The sequence below is a fragment of the Poecilia formosa genome, unplaced genomic scaffold, assembly GCF_000485575.1.
Source record: "Poecilia formosa unplaced genomic scaffold, Poecilia_formosa-5.1.2 Scaffold237, whole genome shotgun sequence".
Lineage (NCBI taxonomy): Eukaryota > Metazoa > Chordata > Actinopteri > Cyprinodontiformes > Poeciliidae > Poecilia > Poecilia formosa.
This window is the reverse complement of record NW_006800176.1, coordinates 692,208-713,226: the sequence shown is the minus strand read 5'-3', so window position 1 is coordinate 713,226 and position 21,019 is coordinate 692,208. Positions and strand designations below refer to the sequence as shown.

At 40.3% G+C, this 21,019-nt stretch overlaps 1 protein-coding gene across 1 annotated transcript; it reads left to right on the top strand.

Annotated features, from left to right (window-relative positions):
- Positions 1-3,179: 3,179 nt before the first annotated feature.
- On the top strand, positions 3,180-19,614 carry rgmd (RGM domain family, member D). The gene is made up of 5 exons (XM_007569185.2): positions 3,180-3,245; positions 7,959-7,999; positions 10,837-10,985; positions 15,914-16,425; positions 18,391-19,614. Exons 2-5 carry the CDS (start codon positions 7,962-7,964, stop codon positions 19,087-19,089), a joined length of 1,398 nt encoding a protein of 465 aa, XP_007569247.2. The 5' UTR covers positions 3,180-3,245; positions 7,959-7,961; the 3' UTR covers positions 19,090-19,614.
- Positions 19,615-21,019: the final 1,405 nt, after the last annotated feature.

The following is a 21,019-nucleotide window of genomic DNA, read 5'->3' as shown; positions in this document are numbered from 1 at the left end:
CCCGACAAACAGAAATTATACAGAATAAACACTCAACGTCTTCCCAAAATATAATCATTTATTAATAAAATACCTAAGCAGTCAGGTTTGGTTAAGAAACTCAAACTAAAAATATAGGTGCATTTTTAAAAATCACAGCAATTTAAAAGACTCGTTGGCATTCATGGCAAATGCTTGTTGGCAGTTCTTTCCTCCTATAGGGTTCCTCAATCACTTATTAAAAGGAGCTGTTACTTTTTCACATTGCCTCTGGTCAATTTGGATCACTTCTCTATCGTAAATGATTTTGAAAACTGCAAGTTGCATTTACTCAGTCTACCTTTGTCTTTGTACTGAACTTTGTGAAACAGCGATGAGATGTGAACCCTGCATGCAACTCCAGTCATTCAAAGAGTGAAAAAGTTGCGAAAGTTTACATAAAAACTACAACCAACAGAAATGGGATTTGTAGCACCTGTCGAATCTAATTTAATCATATTCCCTAAATAACAACTGTATGAGCTACAGCGGATCAAAAGCTGAAGTGTGCAGCCAAAAGCTTAATCCCATATAATTTTCCAAAGCAATTCCAAAAGTGCACCCACGTTACGAACAATAGAAGAGCTCTTCTGCAGACCGCGCATCGCCCGGCTTTTACCGTCCAGCTACACCTCACACCTGCTGTGTGCTATGAGAGGAGGGAACAGCTGGAGGCCCGAAACGCCGGGTGTTTGTGCGCACGTTTTGGGAGACAGAAGCACAAGTGGGTATGCGAGCTGTCGAATGAATGCCTGCTTTTTACGTGCGTACGGACGTATAAGAATGCATCGGCGCCCGTGGCACAAAGCGTGGCCTCGGCTCGATTTAACCCTGTGCTGAATGCCACAGCGACGCCAGTCAGACTTTGTGTGGCCACATACCTCCAGTGAAGAAGATATGGAAAAAATCTGTGGACCAGTAAGTCTGGGAGATTACATGGCTCCTCTTGGCCCTGGCCTCAATAATGCCTCAAATCTATCCTTGCCGTGTCTCTGTTATTTGGGGGCTTTATCAACTCAAAAAATAAATAAATAAATAAATAAATAAATAAAAAGAAAAGATTTGTCCTTCTCATTCTTAATTCGACTGTTTACGAACACGTATGGATGCTTTTGAAAGACTTGGCATGTGTCTACATAGAAGATTATTGATGCATGAGAGAGAGGATTATGTGCTGGAATAGTGGTGGATAAACTAAAACACAAGACTGGCTTTATTTTTTTTATTATTTTTTTTAATTGCCCCTCTGCTGCGATGAATGGCCAGCGCAGCTGTCTGTGTGAACAGCTGCCAGCCTAAAAAGATTGGATCGAGCAGGCTCTGGGAGTGAGGAAAGAACAGCACAGCAAGAATCTTGTGCAGACAATGAGGGATTTCACAAGTTCACAACTTAAAAAAAAAAAAAAAAACATGCCGGATTAAGAATCACTTATTGGAAAATCACATCTGTTTCCGACACATTTTTTCCCAGGGAAAATTCACAAAGACAAATATCCGTGCCGTTTGGGGCGAAGCAGAAGGCAGCACGGAAGAGTTATTACGTAAAGTAGACTGAGGCAGATATTATGTTTTTGTTTGTTGTTGTTTTTTGTTGTTGTTTTTTCTTTCACCTTTGCCAATGTGAAATTTGTGAGCTTGCATAATACAATTTACAGCTGGGGTAACAAACAAACAACAACAAAACAAGTAATTCCATCTGAGAGGCTCGATAAAACGGTCCGTATGGAAGTTCTGCACAAAACTTAGTCAGACTTGAATTAAGTGCTGTTGTTTTGCTAACTCCCTCTGTCTGCTTCAGCCTGGGGCTTTGTGGCTGACGGCTCCATGTCTATAAATCACGGGGAATGCATGCTCATATCCTGAAGCAAGCACAGTAAGACGACATGGCAAATCCCATTCGCTTTCTACCCCGGCCTGTTTGCAGAAGCGAACTGATAACCCGAGCAGACATTAAGGGGCATGATCCCTCTTGTTTGCAAATTCTGCACATATCATGTTTTAACAGTGATGCCACATGAAAGAGTTGGATGCAGATGAAGCTGTGACTGTATTCTGTTTTGTTGATTGTTTCCAAGCACTCGCTGCAGTTTCTCAGGTGTTCAAATGCCAAAAGCAGAGCCAAAGGAGATGAAAGATTTGAGGGAAGCCGGGTGTGGGTTTTAAGCAGTGGATTTTGTAGTGGACAAAGCTGAGCCAGCACAGGTCCAGAAGTTGTTTCGCCTTTGTCATCTAAGAGAATAGTTGTTGTTTTGTTGTTGTTGTTTTTTTGTTTGTTTTTTTAGTTCTGTGTGCTTGATTTAAGGGCAGCCAATGTCTTTGAATTTTGCAATTCTACATAATTCTTCCAAAAGTAAGAGAAATGTTTCACTTTTGTGTATTTACAGACAAACCTAATTCTGTTTTAATGGGATTTTGTGATATACACAGATGGCAACAAAAAGTGCATAATAGTTGCAATTGTTAGATTGGTCCAGCGAAGGTTCAGGCTTATTTTGAAATTCTGAATCGGTCACAAGACACAACAGTGACAGATGTTCTCAATCCAGCTATTTTAGCAGATTTTCTTCAACTGTTTTAGCTGTTCTGCACAATGATGGACAAAACATTTAGTCACTCAATATGCAACGCCGGCATACAGGAAAACCTCCAGTTGGATTAAAATGCAATGAAAAGTATTTGTTTGAGAATCGATATGGCTGACGAGCCGTTTTTAGATTTTTATTTTCGAAAAGTATCCGAAAAGCATTTGTCCTCATCAACCCACTTCACCGTTATGTGCCATGTTGCGTCGCTCATTCCCACACAACCGCAATAAACACTTGAATTATGCTTTGATGAAGTTCAAGAGGTAGGAATACTTCTGCAAGATGGTGTAACTGTATTAAAGAAAGGGTTTTGTGGTTTTGACAGCATGTGATTGTGCTTTAGTGTTTCTTTTTTTTTTTCATTAGATGCTCTCACTTTGCTTTCTCTTCTCAGAAATGCCCTGCCCAGATATTTAGGAATCAGGCCACATAGCTCACTATCATCTAACTCTAATCAAAGTGCCGAATCGTGAAATGGACAGCTGTTGTCATATGCCTCGATTCCAAATGGCTATCTGCCCCTGCTAGTTGCCCGGGTTGTTAGTTGGCCAGCTGAAGTTGTAGGGGGAGCGAGGGTTAAAGGGTGGCTGCCATTTCGAGCGCTTGTCAGAAAAGTCCCTACAGCTCAGAAACTTATCCAAGGTAAGCTTCTTCTTTCTGTTTTTTTTTTTTTTTTGTGCTTCTCACTGGTATGAGTCATAATGTTTCCAGATTGCTTCTCACCTGAGGCTGCCAATTAAGATTTGGAGATAATTCTGTGGTATAGAGCAATAATGTCTTAATATAAAAAGGCCATTCATTGCCATTGTTGGGGTACATAATCTGTGTCTGCAGTGAATTTGATATGCTTTATGACGTGACAAAGTGTTGATAAGACTGCTGTGTTTGGGCTGAAGTCCAATACGCATGACTCTGTATCACAATAAGAGGAGCGGCTCGTGTGCTGAGAATGTGGGAAACATCTGCTGCGATGGAAAGCGGACTGGAAACAGACAGAATGACTTTTCCAGCACCTCGCTGAATTTTGCTCAGGATACACTACACCAGTAAATTGAATGTCTTCACTTTCCTCCAACCTCATATTGGTTTTACATGTGGAAAAGGCCAGAATTTTGAGTGATAATGTGCTATAAAAACAAATATGGTCATAAAAATACGGTCATACTTACACTTGTCTCTGACACTGGCACCCATCTATTCCTGGTTCAGGACAGTTGTCCAGGGGGGGAAGGGTAAAAACAATAGGAGACCAACTGTTGCTGACTAAAGGAGGGCTTTGACACAACTCTAGCATAAGATTTGGGTATAGAAGTCAATGCACTGAATGTGCAGAGGGGTGTTTATGGAAAAATAAGAACCACAGGGGCAAAATAAATGGAGATTTTTATGCACATTAACTCATTGCAGAATAAGCAAATTGCTTATTCTTTTGTTAAATCAAAAGCAAATATAGAGTTGTAATTGTAAAGATACTTACAGCGCCATCCACTCTAATTGGCACTCCTGATATAAAAAAATAAATAAATGTGTGCAAAAGCCTTTAAACAATAGTTGCCATGGAAACATGGTGACTCCCAAGACGCCACTCTTCTCTAACCGCGGTTCGGTCACTGTCACTGCGGTTCTCTGGTGCTTTCTCGCCTCGACAGTCCAAGATATTTTTGTTTAATTGGGTGAGAAATGCTGAACATTTTCACACCTCCATTTGGTTTCATTCACACTGACACTGCAACTGAATTTTTAAATCGAACCAAACTTCTTATTTCAAATCATGGAACTGCAACCAGGGCGCATTTGGAGCAGAAAGCTGCCCAGAATGAGACAGCAAGCAATCCAGCCTGTTGTTCTATATGAATGAGAGGAATGCAGTACTAATGAGAAAGACGGCAGAGAAGGAGAGAGAAGAAACTAAAGTCCATGGTCTTGCTAATCTCCACTTTTGGGAATAGAGCCAATCAGCGGCAAGGAATATTAGAGACTCTCCTGGATTGACTGCTTTGCAAATGCTAGCCAGTTGCATGTCAAGCAGCATTGCACCTTGGTCACAGCTTATCAAGCTGCATTTTCTTTCCAGTACTAAGCTCCAGAAGAAAAATCTGCAAGTGGGAACATTTTCCACAAATAATGTGGAGCCATATTCATCAGAATAATCCATGGACAGGTGGTGGTCCGCTGTACCTGCTTCGTCTTGTTGGTTGCTCAGGAGCATATGGATACAACTGTCAATTGGGCGGAAGCGAACTAGGGTTGCTGATCATTTTTCTCCTTTACCTGAAATAACTGAGTATGACAAAATGACTTTGCAGTTTTGGTCAAAAGTAACTATTTTAGGTAGGAAATGTGGCCATCTGCTGCTGGACGTTTCATATCCGACGATGTATTATCAGACCTCACCAGGAGGAGTATTACCCTAAAACGTGTTTTTAGAAAAAAATAACTTAAGCAATTTTTTTTTTAAAAAAGTGATCATTGTCTGCTGTGAGAAAATATAGTTATATGAGTCTAATGGTATCCACAAACAGGAGGCCACTCAGTTTTTTTGTTTTGTTTTTTGGTTTGAATTAAATTGATATGAAAATAGAGCTTAATTCAATTGACCTATTACTACAGTGGCCTTACATTTCCATAATTCATGAAAATACTTGACAACAACAAACATATAAATTGTGTTGTGGTTAAAGTGTATGGGCATGAAAGGGTTTGTTTATGGATAGAAAATGAACATCGGCAGGCTGCAAACTGGCTTATCGACCCATTGGCAAACATCTCCATTTTCATATACGAATCAACAAAACTGTAAAACTACCAAAGAGGATTGGCAAAATGATTGGTACCTAACATTTAACAGCAAAACACCACTGACTTAACTTATATAAAATGCACAGAGCCAACCCAATTATATTTATACAATACATATGAGGGATTAATAGCTGCTTTGAAACACCAGAGATAAATATGTTCAGATTTTTTTGTTTTACATTAACTCTAACAGTCAGTAAATGGCGCAGAGCCGACATGTTCAGAGGCATGCAAGCATCTTGAATTCTGACGGTGAGGAGAGCTGACAGGAGAGAGACAAGACTTGTTCAAACAAAGTTGTGTTTTGGAATACGCCTGATGGGCTGCTTGTCGAAACCACCTTGACGTGTTTTCCTGCTTGCTGAAGAAACAGGAAAGGAAAACACAGTAGAATAATAATGAGGAAAACCTGAGATGGTGGAGATCTTCGACCCTAAACACACTCTCCCATACACACGCATACGCATTCACAATCATGTAAGCAGGGTGTGGGTCAGAGGTCAAATGGCCCTGAACTCTCTCCCTTTAGGCTGAGGACATCAGAAGTCGCTCTGTATGCTGCTCTCCATTTATTTTACTCATCATCCCTCATCAGGGGGGGATGACCCTCTGACCTCAGCGCTGGGGTTACCTGTCAGTGGACTGTCTATTCGTGAGCATGGGGCATGAAGCCCTGGCAACATTTGTCTTTTGTGGGGGGGGGGAAAAAAGAATAAAAAAAGACTGTCACTAGTGAAGTTATCTTGAAGTTACATATAAAGATTCATCAGATTTTTGCTTACATTCAGGAATGCCAAACACTCTCTATGAAGATGACAAGCATGTGTTTAACCAAGGACAAGAGATCCAAAAGTACACAGTTAACAGATGCCTGCGTCCCGATACTTGCCTTGGTTTACCTACAAAAACACTCTAAAAGCATCCTAGTGTGTGCTGTCAGCTATCAATCACAGAGCCGTAAGTGGGATCCTTGAGTGAAGATGCTATCAGCTCTGCCTCATATACACTCACACCACAGTTTCCCTTATCTCTGCACAGATAACAGATCCCCTGTCACAGCGAGCGGCCTTAACCAGGCACACTCCTGTTTCTAGATCTCTGTCTTATTCTGCGCCATAAGCCGCTTCATTTCAGACAGGGGCCCTAAAACAACAAGCAAAACAAAACCAAACAAAACAAAACAAACAAAAAAAAAACAAACAAAAAAAAAGAGCAAAAACAGCCAATTTGCTCTGGTTCCTGTGTAAAATTCAATAAGTGTGTCTCTTACATCGCTGCAGCGTGGTGCTTGCAGAGGCCACAGAGGGAGCATGCTACTCCCTGATTCCAATCGCTGATGCTATCAGCCGCTGGCAGAAACATGATACGTGTCTCAGTTGACAAATCTAGATGGCCGTGAAATTAAAGGAAAATCAGAGGAATGGAACATAAGTAGCTTCCTGCTCCTGTACCGTATTGCTATTCATTTCAAACAATACATTCCCAGGATAAAAATGAAACCATCTTAAGGTTACCATGTTTGCCTGTCACCCAACACATGATTTTATTATTATTTTTAAGGGAGTAAAAGTTGGGAGTAAAAGTTGGGGTGAACACTTGTCACGGTGAGAGATCAGCTCAGTCATTTGTTTTTTTTTTTTTTTCTTATATTTTCCTTTCATTTCTGTAGACAGCGAGCTATTAAGACGGTTCTGTTATGGTCTCGTTTTTGGGGACTTCCACAAGACCACAGCAAGTTGAGCCTAATAACAAAAACAAGCATCCTGGTGTGGAGCTGGTCCCACAGTGTGAGGACCTTAATGAGGAACATGTGGAGTTGCCCAGACACACTGTCAGAGGAAACCTAATCCCTCACTCCCTTCTTTTTCTCTCTCTCTCTCTCTTTTCCACCTCCCTTCCCCCCATCCCCACCATTCTTTCTTCTCTGCTCTCCTTTGGCTATGGTTGGCGTTCTCCACGTCCCGACTTTTAACAATCTGGTGTTACTTTTAGCTCCTTTCTACTTCAAACCTATCTAGTGTTTGCCCAAGCCTTCCTTCTTCTTTGAGAAGAACCTGTCCTTTTAGTTTTTCTAGTCTTTCCAGACCGCAGATTAAGAGACCAAACCACTTTTTTTATTATTATTATTATTACTTTTTTTTTTTTTAAAATCTAATAACCATCCACCTGCTCTTGCTCTCCTTCCCACTTGTTTTAGCTTTAGTGATACTACATATAGGCTGGCATGCAATGCAATCCGCTCATAAGGAAAGAAAAGAAGAAAGATCTCTTTCTCCACACATCAAGCTTGACAGGCGGCTCCTTTCATGTGCTGAATTCATCCTTACCATCCACCTGGATCAATTCACTGTTTGCTTCAGTGGCCATTGGTGCTGCAGTGTGGAACATCAGCTTGTTCAGTAAAAAGCAGCTTATTGAGTAAAAACGACAGCCTTAAATATTTTGCCTTCGATTTTTTATTTTTTTCAATGTAGCACATGTTTAACTTGTTTTATTTACCCAGAGGTATTTATTTCTAATCATAAACTCAGGTACACAATGTGCTTTCTTTCCCAGAAAATGTCCCATTGTGGTTTTGAAGACACACATGATAGCAGGTGAGAAAATAAGTTTTTATTTGCTGCGCAACAACACAAATCTGTGTTAGTGCTCTGTCCACAGGCAATCACTGAGAAAATTATGACCTTATACCTTTTAGGAGGAGAGGGGCGGGGGTGAAAATAAACCTCAAAGCAGAGCAAAGTAAGCAAGCCTCAAAATTAGCTGAATAAACAGAGTAAGGTAGAACCCTTAGGGAGCGGGTTAAGATTGATAAAGCAGGTCCAGTCTGAGGCCGGCCATAGAAGAGAAAGATTTTTGAAGTGAGGTTGTTGCTAACAGGCTAAGAGCAAAGAATGGCGTTTTCATTTAATATAAATCTGGAGTAGCTGAATTCGGATGCTGAAGTTCAGATATAGTCTGAGAGGGAAATGATAAAAGTATCTTGTTCGATTTTAAAACTATTCTAAAAAAAATAAAATAAAATTAAAAAAAACGTCTCAGAAGTTCATAAACTGTCACCATGTCATTTGCAGAGAAACCGTTGACTATGCATGTAATGAAGGTAGGAGGTGGTGTATCACTAATGTATCTACCTGCAAATGAACATGGATAACATATTTTTTGGCTTTTTACTCCATATTTCTAATGTCCTGGTTAGAAACATGTTCCAGTTTCAACTAAATCAGTCATTCTGGTCTTGTCTTGACATTTTATTCTCAAGACTAGTCGAGAGCTCAGCTGCAACATCCATTTATTTTCCTTTTTCCAGCAACTTAGATTGTACTTTGCAGCTCCACTCAAATGCAAGTTTTCAACTTGGACAATTTGAAAAATTCAGAATTTCTTTTACTTTTTGCAGCAATGACTACATCGGTATATAATCACACCAATGTTCTTGAAAATTGTGTCACATTGGTTTCGATCTTTGACTTTATCTTACCTCTAAAGTCTCAGTTTTGGTTTGGTTCTGTGTTGTGTGGTCCTGACTATAACAAAGCCATTGACCAAATGTTAATTTCAAGACATATTTTTAAAAATATACACAAAGGTATACACAGGAAGAAGGGTTCAGGCTTCTTCCTGAACCCTTCTGCAGGAAACCCTGAAGAAGATCATTAGTGGTGCAACACCTCCCACCTCAGTCTTCTGTTCTAATAACCTTTCACTGGAAATGGAGAAATAAAGGTTCTTGAAATTTTGTATAAACCAAACTTGATGTGTCTGAGAGTAGTTTTGTTTTAGAGCAGCAGAACAGCTCCTCTCAGACTAATGGCTAACATTAACCTCTGAATTCAACTATTCTGTATTTTTGTGAAAATGACGATGTAAGAAACTCCATGTGCGGCAGGTAAGTTTTCAAATGTTTTAACAGAACTAATCTCAGAAATGTCCTGAGAATTTTCTAAATATAGCAACATGTAACTTTAATAAGACATTTGTTCACCCCGTCTATACCTGCTGGACATTATTGGACCCACTCCAACATAAGCTTGTAAGGACCTTTCACAGGTCTGTCGAGCCACCTGAATCTCACAAATGTATGGCTGAAGGAGACTCCTGCATGTGTACAGAAAACCCAGTGATCCAGTAACCGTCTGGGTTCACTTCTCTCTCATGTAATCCGGGCGAAGGCACAGAAGACGACCTAAAACTACGATCCAAATGGCCTGGCTGCACCCAAACAAATCATGAGCTCCATATTCAAGCAACAGATATTTGACAAAGTTTAAGTCAAGTGAATAAGTTTATGTAGTAATTGGCTTGCAGGTTGTTTCTTTTTTCTTTTTTTTTTTTGGCTCTTTTTGCTTGAATGGCACAAAAAGACCCACAATGCATCTCAAGCAAAAACAAAAAGAAAAAAGACTGAAATCTGGTGGGTTTGTGTGCCTCACAGATGGTTCAGCCTCACAGCAGCTGTGCAAATGAAAGACAGAGTGTCGCTGAAGGAGTGAGGAAGATGGAAAGTTGGCCACGTAGGGAAAGAGTAACATACAAGCTGCTAACTGGAAAAGTAATGGAAAATTTCATAGTGTGCCGATATTTACAGTGAGAAAATCTTCGGGTAGAGACTTTTCTCTGGTTCCCTGATCTAAACTAAAACAGCTATGTTTGGTATTTCGCATTCACAACTGGCAGTCCAACCCCAAAATTTAAGCTGAGAGTGTGGTGTGAGAAAACAACAGGTGACAAAATCCTGCTGATGCCCTAAAACTCACATTGGTTTTTGGTGGGAGGGTTTTGGAGGGAGAGCCAAAGAAACGAGTCTTAAGTCATCATGTGGGAAATATAAAAAATGTCACCTGAGAACAGAGCCAGCTCAAGGCATAAGCAGAATGTGTGGCTGCTTGAGAAAAGTGTAGTAACTACAAAGTTAACAGGGGTTTAATGGTTCATGAAATGACACTTTAATAAAGATTGTTAAGTAGGTTAAAGTGATTCACACCCCCTTTTGCTCAGCAGCAGACCCAATTTTTCAGCCTCCAGGAAAGTCTAATAAAAATAAAAAATAAAAAAAATAAAATCCAAAGAGAATGCTCTACCACACGTAAAATATTATGTTTGGTATATGTGTGGCATATGTACAAATAAAATGAAGCTGTGTAACATCTATCACCATCAGAATTGATTACATTTAATTCGAAGCAATTATAATTTCACACCGTCCTCCTCACTGTAGTTCAAACCACTTTTCCAATGTCTTCACCCCCCAGTAATTACTGCATGTAAATATCAAGTGGTTAGCGAATAATTAGTCTTTCATTGGCCAGCAATCACCTCTGGGCCCCGTCTACGCTTCAGACCCCTCCCTCGTAGAGCCGCCCTAAAGACAGGGGCCCCTTTTTGAATGACAGCGCTTGGGAAGGAAGACGAATTTTTGTCTGATTTCCCGCAGCCGCAGCGTCGATGAGAAGCAGTCGAGGAACTCCATTCTAACTGAATGGATTGGCATGGGGAGAAGCGGACCTCAAATCACGGCTAAGCGGCAGCTTTGGTACTGTTTAGCCTTCACGATGGTTTTACTTGCTCTGCTGTTTCGGCCAGGTAAGTGGAGCTTTCTTTTCCCCTCCTTTCTTCCTTTCCAATCCGTGCTCCCCCACTGCCGTGCTGCATGCGAAGCTTGTGTCCCCGGAATGGAGGTGGCGATGGGAAAGTTAACTTTTCTTCCTCCTCCCCCGGTGTCGAGTCTGGACATTTTTGTTCGCTGTGAACGCTTTGTCTTCGCCGTAAAGTTTTATAATGTCGTCTCTAACTTGTTGTTGAAAAAGTTTCCCGGTCCGCGGCTGCTCCGGAGACAAAGTAACAAATGTTCCGTTGCTGCGGCGTCCCAGCCTCCGGTCCGCTATGTTAGCCGAGCAGCACGAGTTATCCATCATCACTCTTATTACTACGTATTACTGTTTTCACGCCACACAACAACAACAAACGATGTGCTTCTAACAGCCAAACAGTCACCCTCCTTCCCGGCCGACGCTAGTTTGTTGTTTTTCTTTATTTTTATTCCTTTTTATCAAGTTGCGGGTTAGCTTCCAGCTAGCATAGCTCACTAGCAACAGGCGCAGGAAACTTAAAGAGAAAACCAAGGAACTTTGTGTTTTTAAACCACCGCCGTGCTGCTTATCAGCTTCAATCTCTTATCATATAAAGCACAGCTGTAACTCTTCTACCTATCGCCTGTTATTAGTTGTTGTGAAAGCTAAGCCTGTTATTTTACGTATTAATTCGTCATTTATTAACTTTGTTAGCCACCATGCTTGAGAACTTTCTGGCCTCTGAACGGACGCTACTCAATCTCCGCTTGAAGTTTAAAATATCCGATTCCCTCTTTGTTTGCATTGAGAGGGTTTCCTCCCCTCAGTTTTCTTGAAAACCAAATTAAATGCTTAGCAATCACTGCCACGCTGTTTTTTTTTTTTAAAGCTCCTGCAATGTTACAGGTGGAAAAACACAGGAACAAAACTGTTTTTCTTCTTTAGATTCAAAATACCTTTATTAACATTCCAGATAAGAGAGTATAATCTTGATGTAGATGGAGATTGCCTGAACGCGACAAAAAATCTCACAATAAAGAAAGATGTCAGACATAAAAAAAAATAATAATATTAGAACCGCAATTCATATTTTTATTTATTTACGTTTTCGCTTTACCACTGGTTGGTTGCTGCAGTAGAGTTTCAATTTTGCCGCAACTATAACAACATTTATGTAATTTTTATGTAATACTTTGTCAGGTACATGAGTATCGTGGTATGTAATTATTTTTATTTCTAAAGTGAACAATTGTTCCCAATGCTGTATTAGTAAGTAGATAAGTAGACATTAAGTATAACAGATATATTGAGCTTTTCTCTAAGATTTAATAATTCTTATTTTTATGTTCAAACACAGATGTTGGCAGGAAATGTATAAAAAATATATATTAAAAAAATGTGTTTGCTTCTGCTGGTTTTTAACTTTTGCTGTTTTGTTGGAGTGTTAAAAGGTAAGAATTAGTCAGGCTATCTGCTCAGGTAGAGCATCCAGTCACTTGCTTAATATTCATGTTCTACTCATTTTGCAAAGTGCAAATAGCATTGATTTGATAAGAGTGGTGCTCCTGTAGCTTCCACACTGTTTGTTGCAATCAGAAATATGTTGATGTTTTCTGAGAGTGAAGAGTGTTCTTTGCCTTCTTTGAGCCAGCTGACTGGTATTTTTTGCAGCAACTTGTGGGGGAGGGGCATTGCTGCATTAGTCAGGGGAAACTCCTTCCACTCCAGCATTTGCACTGGCATCCCATTAAAAGCACTGCAGATGTAGAAAGCGTATCACACAAAACTCATTTGCAGTTTTGAAACTCTTAATTTTATAACACCATTCTGCGCCTTGATTCCGATCACCACCTCTTTCTATTTCAGACTAATTTTGTCATTCGTAATAATTTGACGAAACTTGCTTGTTTTTTTTGTACGAAAATGGGGATGTAGCATTACTTGATATTATGTTAAGGATAGTGTAAACAGTGGTTCTTATTTGAAGATAATTAAAATGTACTTATCCCTAATCGGCTTTCAGATTATTGTTTAGTTTTTCAGCTACACTTGTTATAAAACACCATTTTTAAGTGCTCTAAGCTCTGGTTTGTGTTGAGCAAGAATGAGTAATGATGAATTGATTAAGCAGATCATTTAGAGGTGAGAGAGTTGATTATCATCATTGTCAGATACTTATTTAAAATGATTTTAAAAAAAAGTTAAACCATATGCATTTCAAGTAGCCCTCATCCTTTAGCCTTTGAAATGTATTTTTACATGTTTATTGGTGTTTTTCTAACATTTTCATAAACTTATAAGATGGCACTTACTGGTTTACAGCTTAGATAACTGTTTATTTGAACTCAACATTTCTGTTTCTTTTCATTATGTTGTAGTTTGAGTACAATGTCTCAGGAAAACAGTGAGTTTCTCTGGTCTATCTGCAACAGCCATAATGATGGACTAAAACAAACTCTTATCTCTTCATATAACAGAGATCAAATTAAAAATTATTTGTTTAAAAATTTATTTGGCAAGTTTTTTTTTTTTTTTTGTTCCCACATTTGCTTCCCATGAGATTTTCACACTTTCTGCTAGGTATTTAAGTGCCACAGCATAAAGACCCTGCAGGGAGATGCAGGGTGAAAATGGCTGTGCAGGCTGTGATTGTCAAAAACTGTCAGTCACAGCAGAGTCCAGTGACCTCGCAGCGAGGCTGGAATTCAGAAGAGGGATGCATTTAACATGACCTCTCATTCTGCTCCGCGGAATTATTCAGGCTTGGTTTTAAGTGACTGTGAAATGCATTAATATGTTCTGGTGCTCGCTCTGGCAGCAAGCGTGCAGACGCGACACGTCCAGTTTGTCGTCTTTGTTTTGGGCTGTTGGAACATTAGCTGGAGCTTTGGGAGTGAACAGAGTATTCTGTTGCACTGCTTGGAGTGCACCCTGTCAGAGCTGCCTCGAGCCTCGCAGTAAAAAGTGATGCATGTGTTTGAGATTCTGGCTGATTCTGTTCCAGAATGGAAATATTTCCAGCTCGCAGCTATCCCAGTCAGCACAGACATCTCCTCCAAAAACAACCATAAACCTGAAATAACCCTGATAAATCTTTGCACCCCTTTTTTTTTTTTTTTTACTCCTCCAAGTAGTAAGTATATTTCTTTGTGTCCTGGTAACAAATAATCAGTTTGTGAGGCATTACTAAACCTGAAGCACTGGATTTAGGTTCCTCCTGCTAAATATCACTTTATGTGCTTCCTCTGCTTTCCAACTTCCAGGTGGGACCTGGAGTTGCTGAGCTTTGTAGTATTCTTCTTTTGATCCGTTTAAATTTTGCAGCCCCAAAACCGTCAATCTTGCACTGCAACGTAGCTTAGTTTGATATATTTCAGTTACCAAACATTCAGCTGAAGCAACTTCAAACACCCCGAGGCCAACTAACCTTGGTTAGATTCCTTCTGCAGTGAAGCTGTTTCTGTTGAAGGAAATATGCTTTAAGTGAACTTGAAGCACAGTGGGAGTTCTGGGGCTTGTGAGCTCACACATTTTTGGGTTTTACTGAATAAAGATGAGAGTTTAGAAGTTTGGATTTTGTTGTCTCAGGCCTGACATCAGTAAATATCAGATAGATGATTGCTGTATACATTTACAGGTTTAAAATACTTTTTAGTAGAAGTATTTCTTATGAAGAATCAACAGAGGATTTGCTTACAGTGTAATCACTTATCATTGTCAGAGGTGCAATGGTTAGAGTTTTGTGAGGGATTTCTTATCTTTGATTATTGTCAAAATCTGACCTGCCAATACCAGTTTTAGCAATATTTGCAAAGAACTTTAATTAGCAGCATTCAGCTTTTATCTTCTGCTATGACCAGTACGTAATTATCTATATTAGAAGTAGCGATAATGTCACACTAGGTGTGTGACGGAGCAGTCACCACAAAAGTATTTTATTACTATAATTTTAAAGCAAAGAAATCATTACAGCATTGACAATTTAAACTAGTTCCAGCATTTCCACTGAATTGTTATCATGACCAAAGCAAGAGTCTCTGTATATTCAGAAAAGAAAATGCAACAATCACATTTCCAAAAGAGTGCAGATCCAGCATGAATTATGACAAACGGATTTTAAACTCAAATGATAAAACAGTACATTTTCTGTCATATTTTATTGTTTGGTGAAGTCTAGTCCTTTGAAAATGCGTGTTTTTTTTTTTCTTTAAGAAAGTGCATCAACTGACCTAATTTTTAAACATTTCTTCATTTAGTAACAACTTCCACACCAAACAGTGTTGCTGTTTGCTTGACCCGAGTGTGTTCAGCCATGGTGTGATTTGAAAAAAAAAAAAAAAAATAAAATCTGAAATTTTAACATTTCCAAAAACCTTTTACATTGCTTATCCATAAAAAGAGAAAAGGAAAATGTATGGTAGTGGTTTAAAAACACAAACGCTCTTCCTGCAAAACATGAAAATGTAGTTTGCATGCCAGGCCTGTAGGAGGCAGATAAACTTTGTGAACCTTCAGAACCTGAGGCATGTTTTTGTAACTCTATGGACCTTTTACTGACAATACCAATATTCCGCAATGAGCAGATTTTTGCTTCAACATGCCAAATAATCTGAAGAGTTGCAGACGCAGAGGTCTGCCATGGTTGTTGTTGTGCTGTGTGCGGGTGAAAACCAAACCTCAGTGCGCAAACACAAGATGACCTGACCGACATCATCGTTTCCAAATGTTTTTGGTTTACATGGAAATGATTCTCACTGTGTTTCTAGAAAGTCTCCTCCCTCTGGAGCCTGTTGTCAAAGCTTTGGCGAAAACGCCGTTTCTGTGTAAATGAGAGGCCAAAAAGCAACCAAACATTTACACCGTACTGACTCATTAGCCACTATTCAGGACAAAACAGGTTATTAGTATTTCTTGGTAATTATCCTTTTTGTGTTTTCCCAGCTCACTGCCAGCAGTGTCGAATCCAGCGTTGCAATGCGGACTACGTGGCTTCTACGTCACCTCCCAATGGCGTTCAGGAAGAAGTGGCTCTCGGTATGAACTACTGCATCGCCTTACGGGCCTACGCACTGTGCACCCGGCGCCAGGCACGCAGTTGCCGGGGCGACCTGGTCTACCACTCGGCCGTTTTTCGCATTAAGGAGCTATTCTCCCAGCACAACTGCTCCAGCGACGGCCCCACCTCCTCCGCCAAGGTGCCCAGCACGTCTCGGCCAGGTGTGTCGGAGCTCTGCGACTACGAGAACCAGGTCCTCTTGTCGGGCTCGGCGGGTCAGCAGAAGAAGTACGCCCACTGTGGATTATTTGGAGACCCGCACCTACGGACTTTTCGAGATGAGTTTCAGACCTGCAAAGTGGAAGGGGCGTGGCCTCTGATCGACAACCGCTTCCTGTCGGTGCAGGTGACCAACGTCGCCGTTGTCCTGGGCTCCAGTGCCACAGCAACCAGCAAGGTGAGGAGGAGATTGGATTAGTAGGGTCCAAACTTTTTGGTCTATAACATCCAGAAACGAAACAGACGTTTTTACTCAAAAATCTGTTGACATCCCTACAATTGCAAATGTTTGGCACTATTCAGAGAACCAAAGCTGGTGTCATTTGAATTCATGTAAATTGGAAACGGTCTCTGTTATAACAACATGTTTAAAAGTAAAGGCTTAAACAAGCAGGGTGGTTTTCAAATGCTAGCATGCCAGCTCCAGCACTGCCATTAGTGGCATCAAACATGTGAAGTTAATCACTGTTGCATTGTGCCTCTCTAGTCTGAAGCATTCCTTGCGTCTTGGAGCTCTTTTAGATTCGTGGAGGGGTGGGGGGTCTGAGAGGGGTCTTTCAGTGGTGTTGAATCACAGACATGCATGAGTGCTCTACCTTTAACACATGGGTGGTCATATGGTAGTGATTAACGCTCACTCCAACATTTTCCTCCGCCGCTACGATCAGAAATGTTTTTTCACCCCTCTGGTCAAATAATTAACTTGGTGCTTTTTGTGTAAATATGGCATAATTTAGAAAAATAAAGGAGTAATTGGCTGGCAGAAAGGAGTTTTTAATCTGGTTTTTAAACGGACCATTCGGGGAATTATTTTTTATGCCTTTAAATGTTCTGTTGCATCTTGAACGGTTGGACTAACTTCTCTCTTTGTGGTTTTTAATACAGTTTTTTTCTGGGGAATTTTTAAACAGGTGTTAAAGGTGATCCAATATGCAAAATACACTTTTTGCTCATTTTTATCTTACCATTTGGGTCTCTGCAGCTTCTTGAAACAGTCCAAGTGCTTTAAAAAGAGCCACTCAGGTGTTTTAATTTTTCTTAATTAAATTTTTTTTGGTATCTGGAAAAGGAGCCATTAAAAAAATAATAAAACTGCCCAATTATGAAGTCACAAACAGCTGGCAATACCTCATTACCTAGCAACCCCAGCCTAGCCCAAGAAATTGCCTAGCAACCCAAGTGGCATTTGAGCATGTTTGTTCAGCCAGTTTCACCTCTGTACAATGGCTGCTGGAAAAGATAAGCATGTTATTGTCGACTCACCAACCTTGATGGTTGTGCAGGGGACTACAATTGCAAATGTTTGCAGCGATTTTCAGGTGTACAAAGTGCAAGTAAAGTGTGGCCACCAGCAGCTTACTTGCATTTAAAGTGACAAGAGACCCTGAAACAGCTCATTCTGCAAGGAGCTCAAAATAGGGAGAACTGAGCAGAATAAAATGTCATTGTCTAAGAATTATTATTTTTATTTTTATTTTTTTTGCAAAAAACATAATGAACACATCTTGTGTAACTTATAGACCTACCCTAACTTGTTCAATGAAGCATAAGTCCTTTTTAAAGACCCAACTGAGCAAAAAATAAAAATAAAAATAAATAAATCATATTGCATAAAGGACTTTAGAACCAGGTTCTGTTTGAAATCCAATGCAGTTGTGAGGTACGGTTCTTTGTGTGTCATATTTTGTGAGGCAAGTATTTTTGCTGTAAGAATCCTTTTCAATTACCACACAGGAAATTATAAAATACAGTACTCCCAGTAGGATTGTCTTTTACTTCTAAACTTGGGGGGGAAAGTCAGTTTTTTAACCAAAAAACTTTGAAGCAGTTCAAGTAGTAAAACTTACTATTTTAGATATTTAATTTTTTTTTATATTCAAGCCAAGATAATATCAGAGTAAAAAAAGCACAGACACTTAAAGTTTAAAGATAAAATAATCAGGCTTCTGCACCAATGCAGCTGACTCACCCAGGAAATACTTTGTTTTCTGCTGCCACCTTGTGGCTTAGAATTGCATTTTTTTTTTCTTTTATTTTGATATCTTTCAGAACCCTTTTCTTTCCCCCCCAAAAAAACACATTAAATATGTGATGGTGTTTAAATGTGTTAATTAAACGACTTACTTTTCAACCTCATTTTCAGATCACGGTGATCTTCAAGACATATCAAGGCTGCACAGAGCAGAAAGTGTACCAGGCCACCACCGAGGACCTGCCTCTGGCCTTTCAGGACGGAACGCGGAGCGGCGGCGAGAGCAGCAGCCTGACCATCATGGAGCGAGGCGGCAGCTCCGGAGTGGGCCGACAGGTGAAGATCCAGGCCCGCTACATCGGCACCTCCATCATCATCAGGCGCGTGGGCAGCTACCTGACCTTCGCCATCCGCATGCCGGAGGACACCCTGGACTTTTCCGAGGACAGCGGCGGCCTGCAGCTGTGCCTGCACGGCTGCCCGCGCAACGAGCTCATCAAGGAGCACACGCTGAGCCGCCAGAGCCAGCAGCCCCGCCTGCAGGCCACAAACACAGAGCTGGGCCCTCTGCGGCCCCCACACCAGGTCTACACGGTGGAGCGCGCTACGGCCAAGTGTAGAGAGACCCTGCAGGTGGAGGACGTGTACTTCCAGTCCTGTGTGTTTGACTTGCTGACAACAGGAGACCCGGAGTTCTCCATGGCGGCGTACAGCGCTCTGGAGGACTTAAAGGCGCTGCCGCCCAGTAAGCTGAAGCAAAACTCTCCAAGGACTCCTCGGGTTTTTAACGGAGGAGCAACACAGACGCTGGCTGCAACGTCCAACGGCTCCTTGCTGCCACTCCTCCTCCTTACTCTGCTGCTGTTGTAAAAACTCAAAAAAAAGAAAAGAAGACATGGAAGCATTACCAGCTTGAGGAAAGAGTGACTATATCCACGATTTATAGTTGCCTTTTAATCGTCACAGGGGCGTGGGAGTGGCACTATCAGGGTCTTCCATTTTTCTCTGAAGGATGTCAGTTTGAAAAGATGACACATTTCTGGGGGATTTATAGCAATATTGAGTCATTTGAAGAAAAAAAAAAAAAGATGTTTTGCATAAGGGCTTCTGTGAACATTAAATACAGAGTTGTCTGAACTGACCTCAAAGTAATAGAAACAGCTTTTTGTAAATATTTCATTTTCCTGGCGATGTTCTCAGCTCTTAAACACTCCACATCGAGCAAAGTTGAAAATCACTCCATTCGCCATATTTCTTTTATGGACGAGCAATGTTGCTTTCAAATCCTGTTTAATCCGGTTATCTCAGTAGCACTTAATGTATTAGCAACAATTGTTGAGAATGTTTTTTTTTTGTTTTTTTTAATGCTTTAATCTGTTGTTCCACAAATTGGCATACAAACACACAGGAACCAACAACTGAATACGGAAAAAACTACCTATCCTTAAGTAATATGTGATTTTTCAACACTCCTCATTCTGTGAAACACTCCCTCTTCAAGCTGTTCAGCTTCCAGTTTTAAACAAATCTTTATATAATAATATATTTAAAGAGTGTATATATGTCTTTTATGTTTTGTAAATACTTTGTATAGATGTTTTAACTGTAATATGATTTACATTTGTTGTGTTTAAGTAGGTTACTTTGAGTTATTGTAAGAGAAGTGAACTAATATGTGTTGTGCTGTATCTTTAATTATCTGTATTAAAGGGTTGAACACTCCATAGTGGAACGTGGCTCATTTCCCTTTGTCACTGTTGTTTGATTAGAGACGGTTGTCTTGGCATGAATTCAAAAAGTGAATCTAATATCTCGCAGAAATATTACACATTGTGATAGGTTTTAAATGTTCTTTTTTCCCCAGTTAAATTTGGGTTATTACAGCTTGCAGCTGGTGAAAACCCACATTTCAGGCTGCTGGAAGATGAGAATGTCGCAGTCATAAAACCGGCCACACCTGCACAGGTGAAGTGTTTCTGATGTCGTTGAAACAGAAAACAGAAGTGACTTAAACACCAGGAGTTACAAGTTAAATTACTGAAGTGAAGTTTTCGACAATAATCTTATTTACCGAGATGTCATCGTCCTGTTTGACATTACAGGAAAGCCACAGAATTTAAATTAAAAAAGAAAAACAGAGTCAGTTACATGGAATTGTGCTGCAGTCTTTCAAGCTTTCTGTCGTATTTTACTTTAGGCCAGTAAAGTCAATAATTTGTGGTTTGGTCTGAAGTTAATCATTTTTCTGCAGTATCCCTTGTGTCCTGTTGGAGTTCATAAAATCTGCCAGCTTGCAGTATTTTGACAAGTTTTGACTAGATGACTATGCAGCTGTAGGATTATCTCAGTTGCTTTTGCACTCTTTTCCATCAACAGACATTATGGGATGAGACAAATTATTCACACTTGCACTTATTCCTAAGGGCAATTTGCAGTGGCCACTTAATCAGAAATGCATATTTTTTGGTCTGTGGGAGGACGCCAGAGTACCTGAAGAAAATCCACACATTGAGGAGAGGAGTTATGGGGGGGACAGTTCTGATATCTGCAACCACATTTTTTTCTTCCTCTCAACTTTCTACTAATATGCCAACCTTCAAATAAAGCCTCAAGTCTCCCTTGCTCTCATGGTTTCCTTGTATACACGGTTTTCTCCTGCAGAACCGATTGAAATACATTTATTTATGGATCAAACTGAACCCTTTCACTAACCGTGTTCTTGCAATGCCACCTGTGACCTGGTGGTGTCATTAGTTTACAAGGTCTGCCAGCTCGCAGTGTGAGCACAAGCTTTGACAAG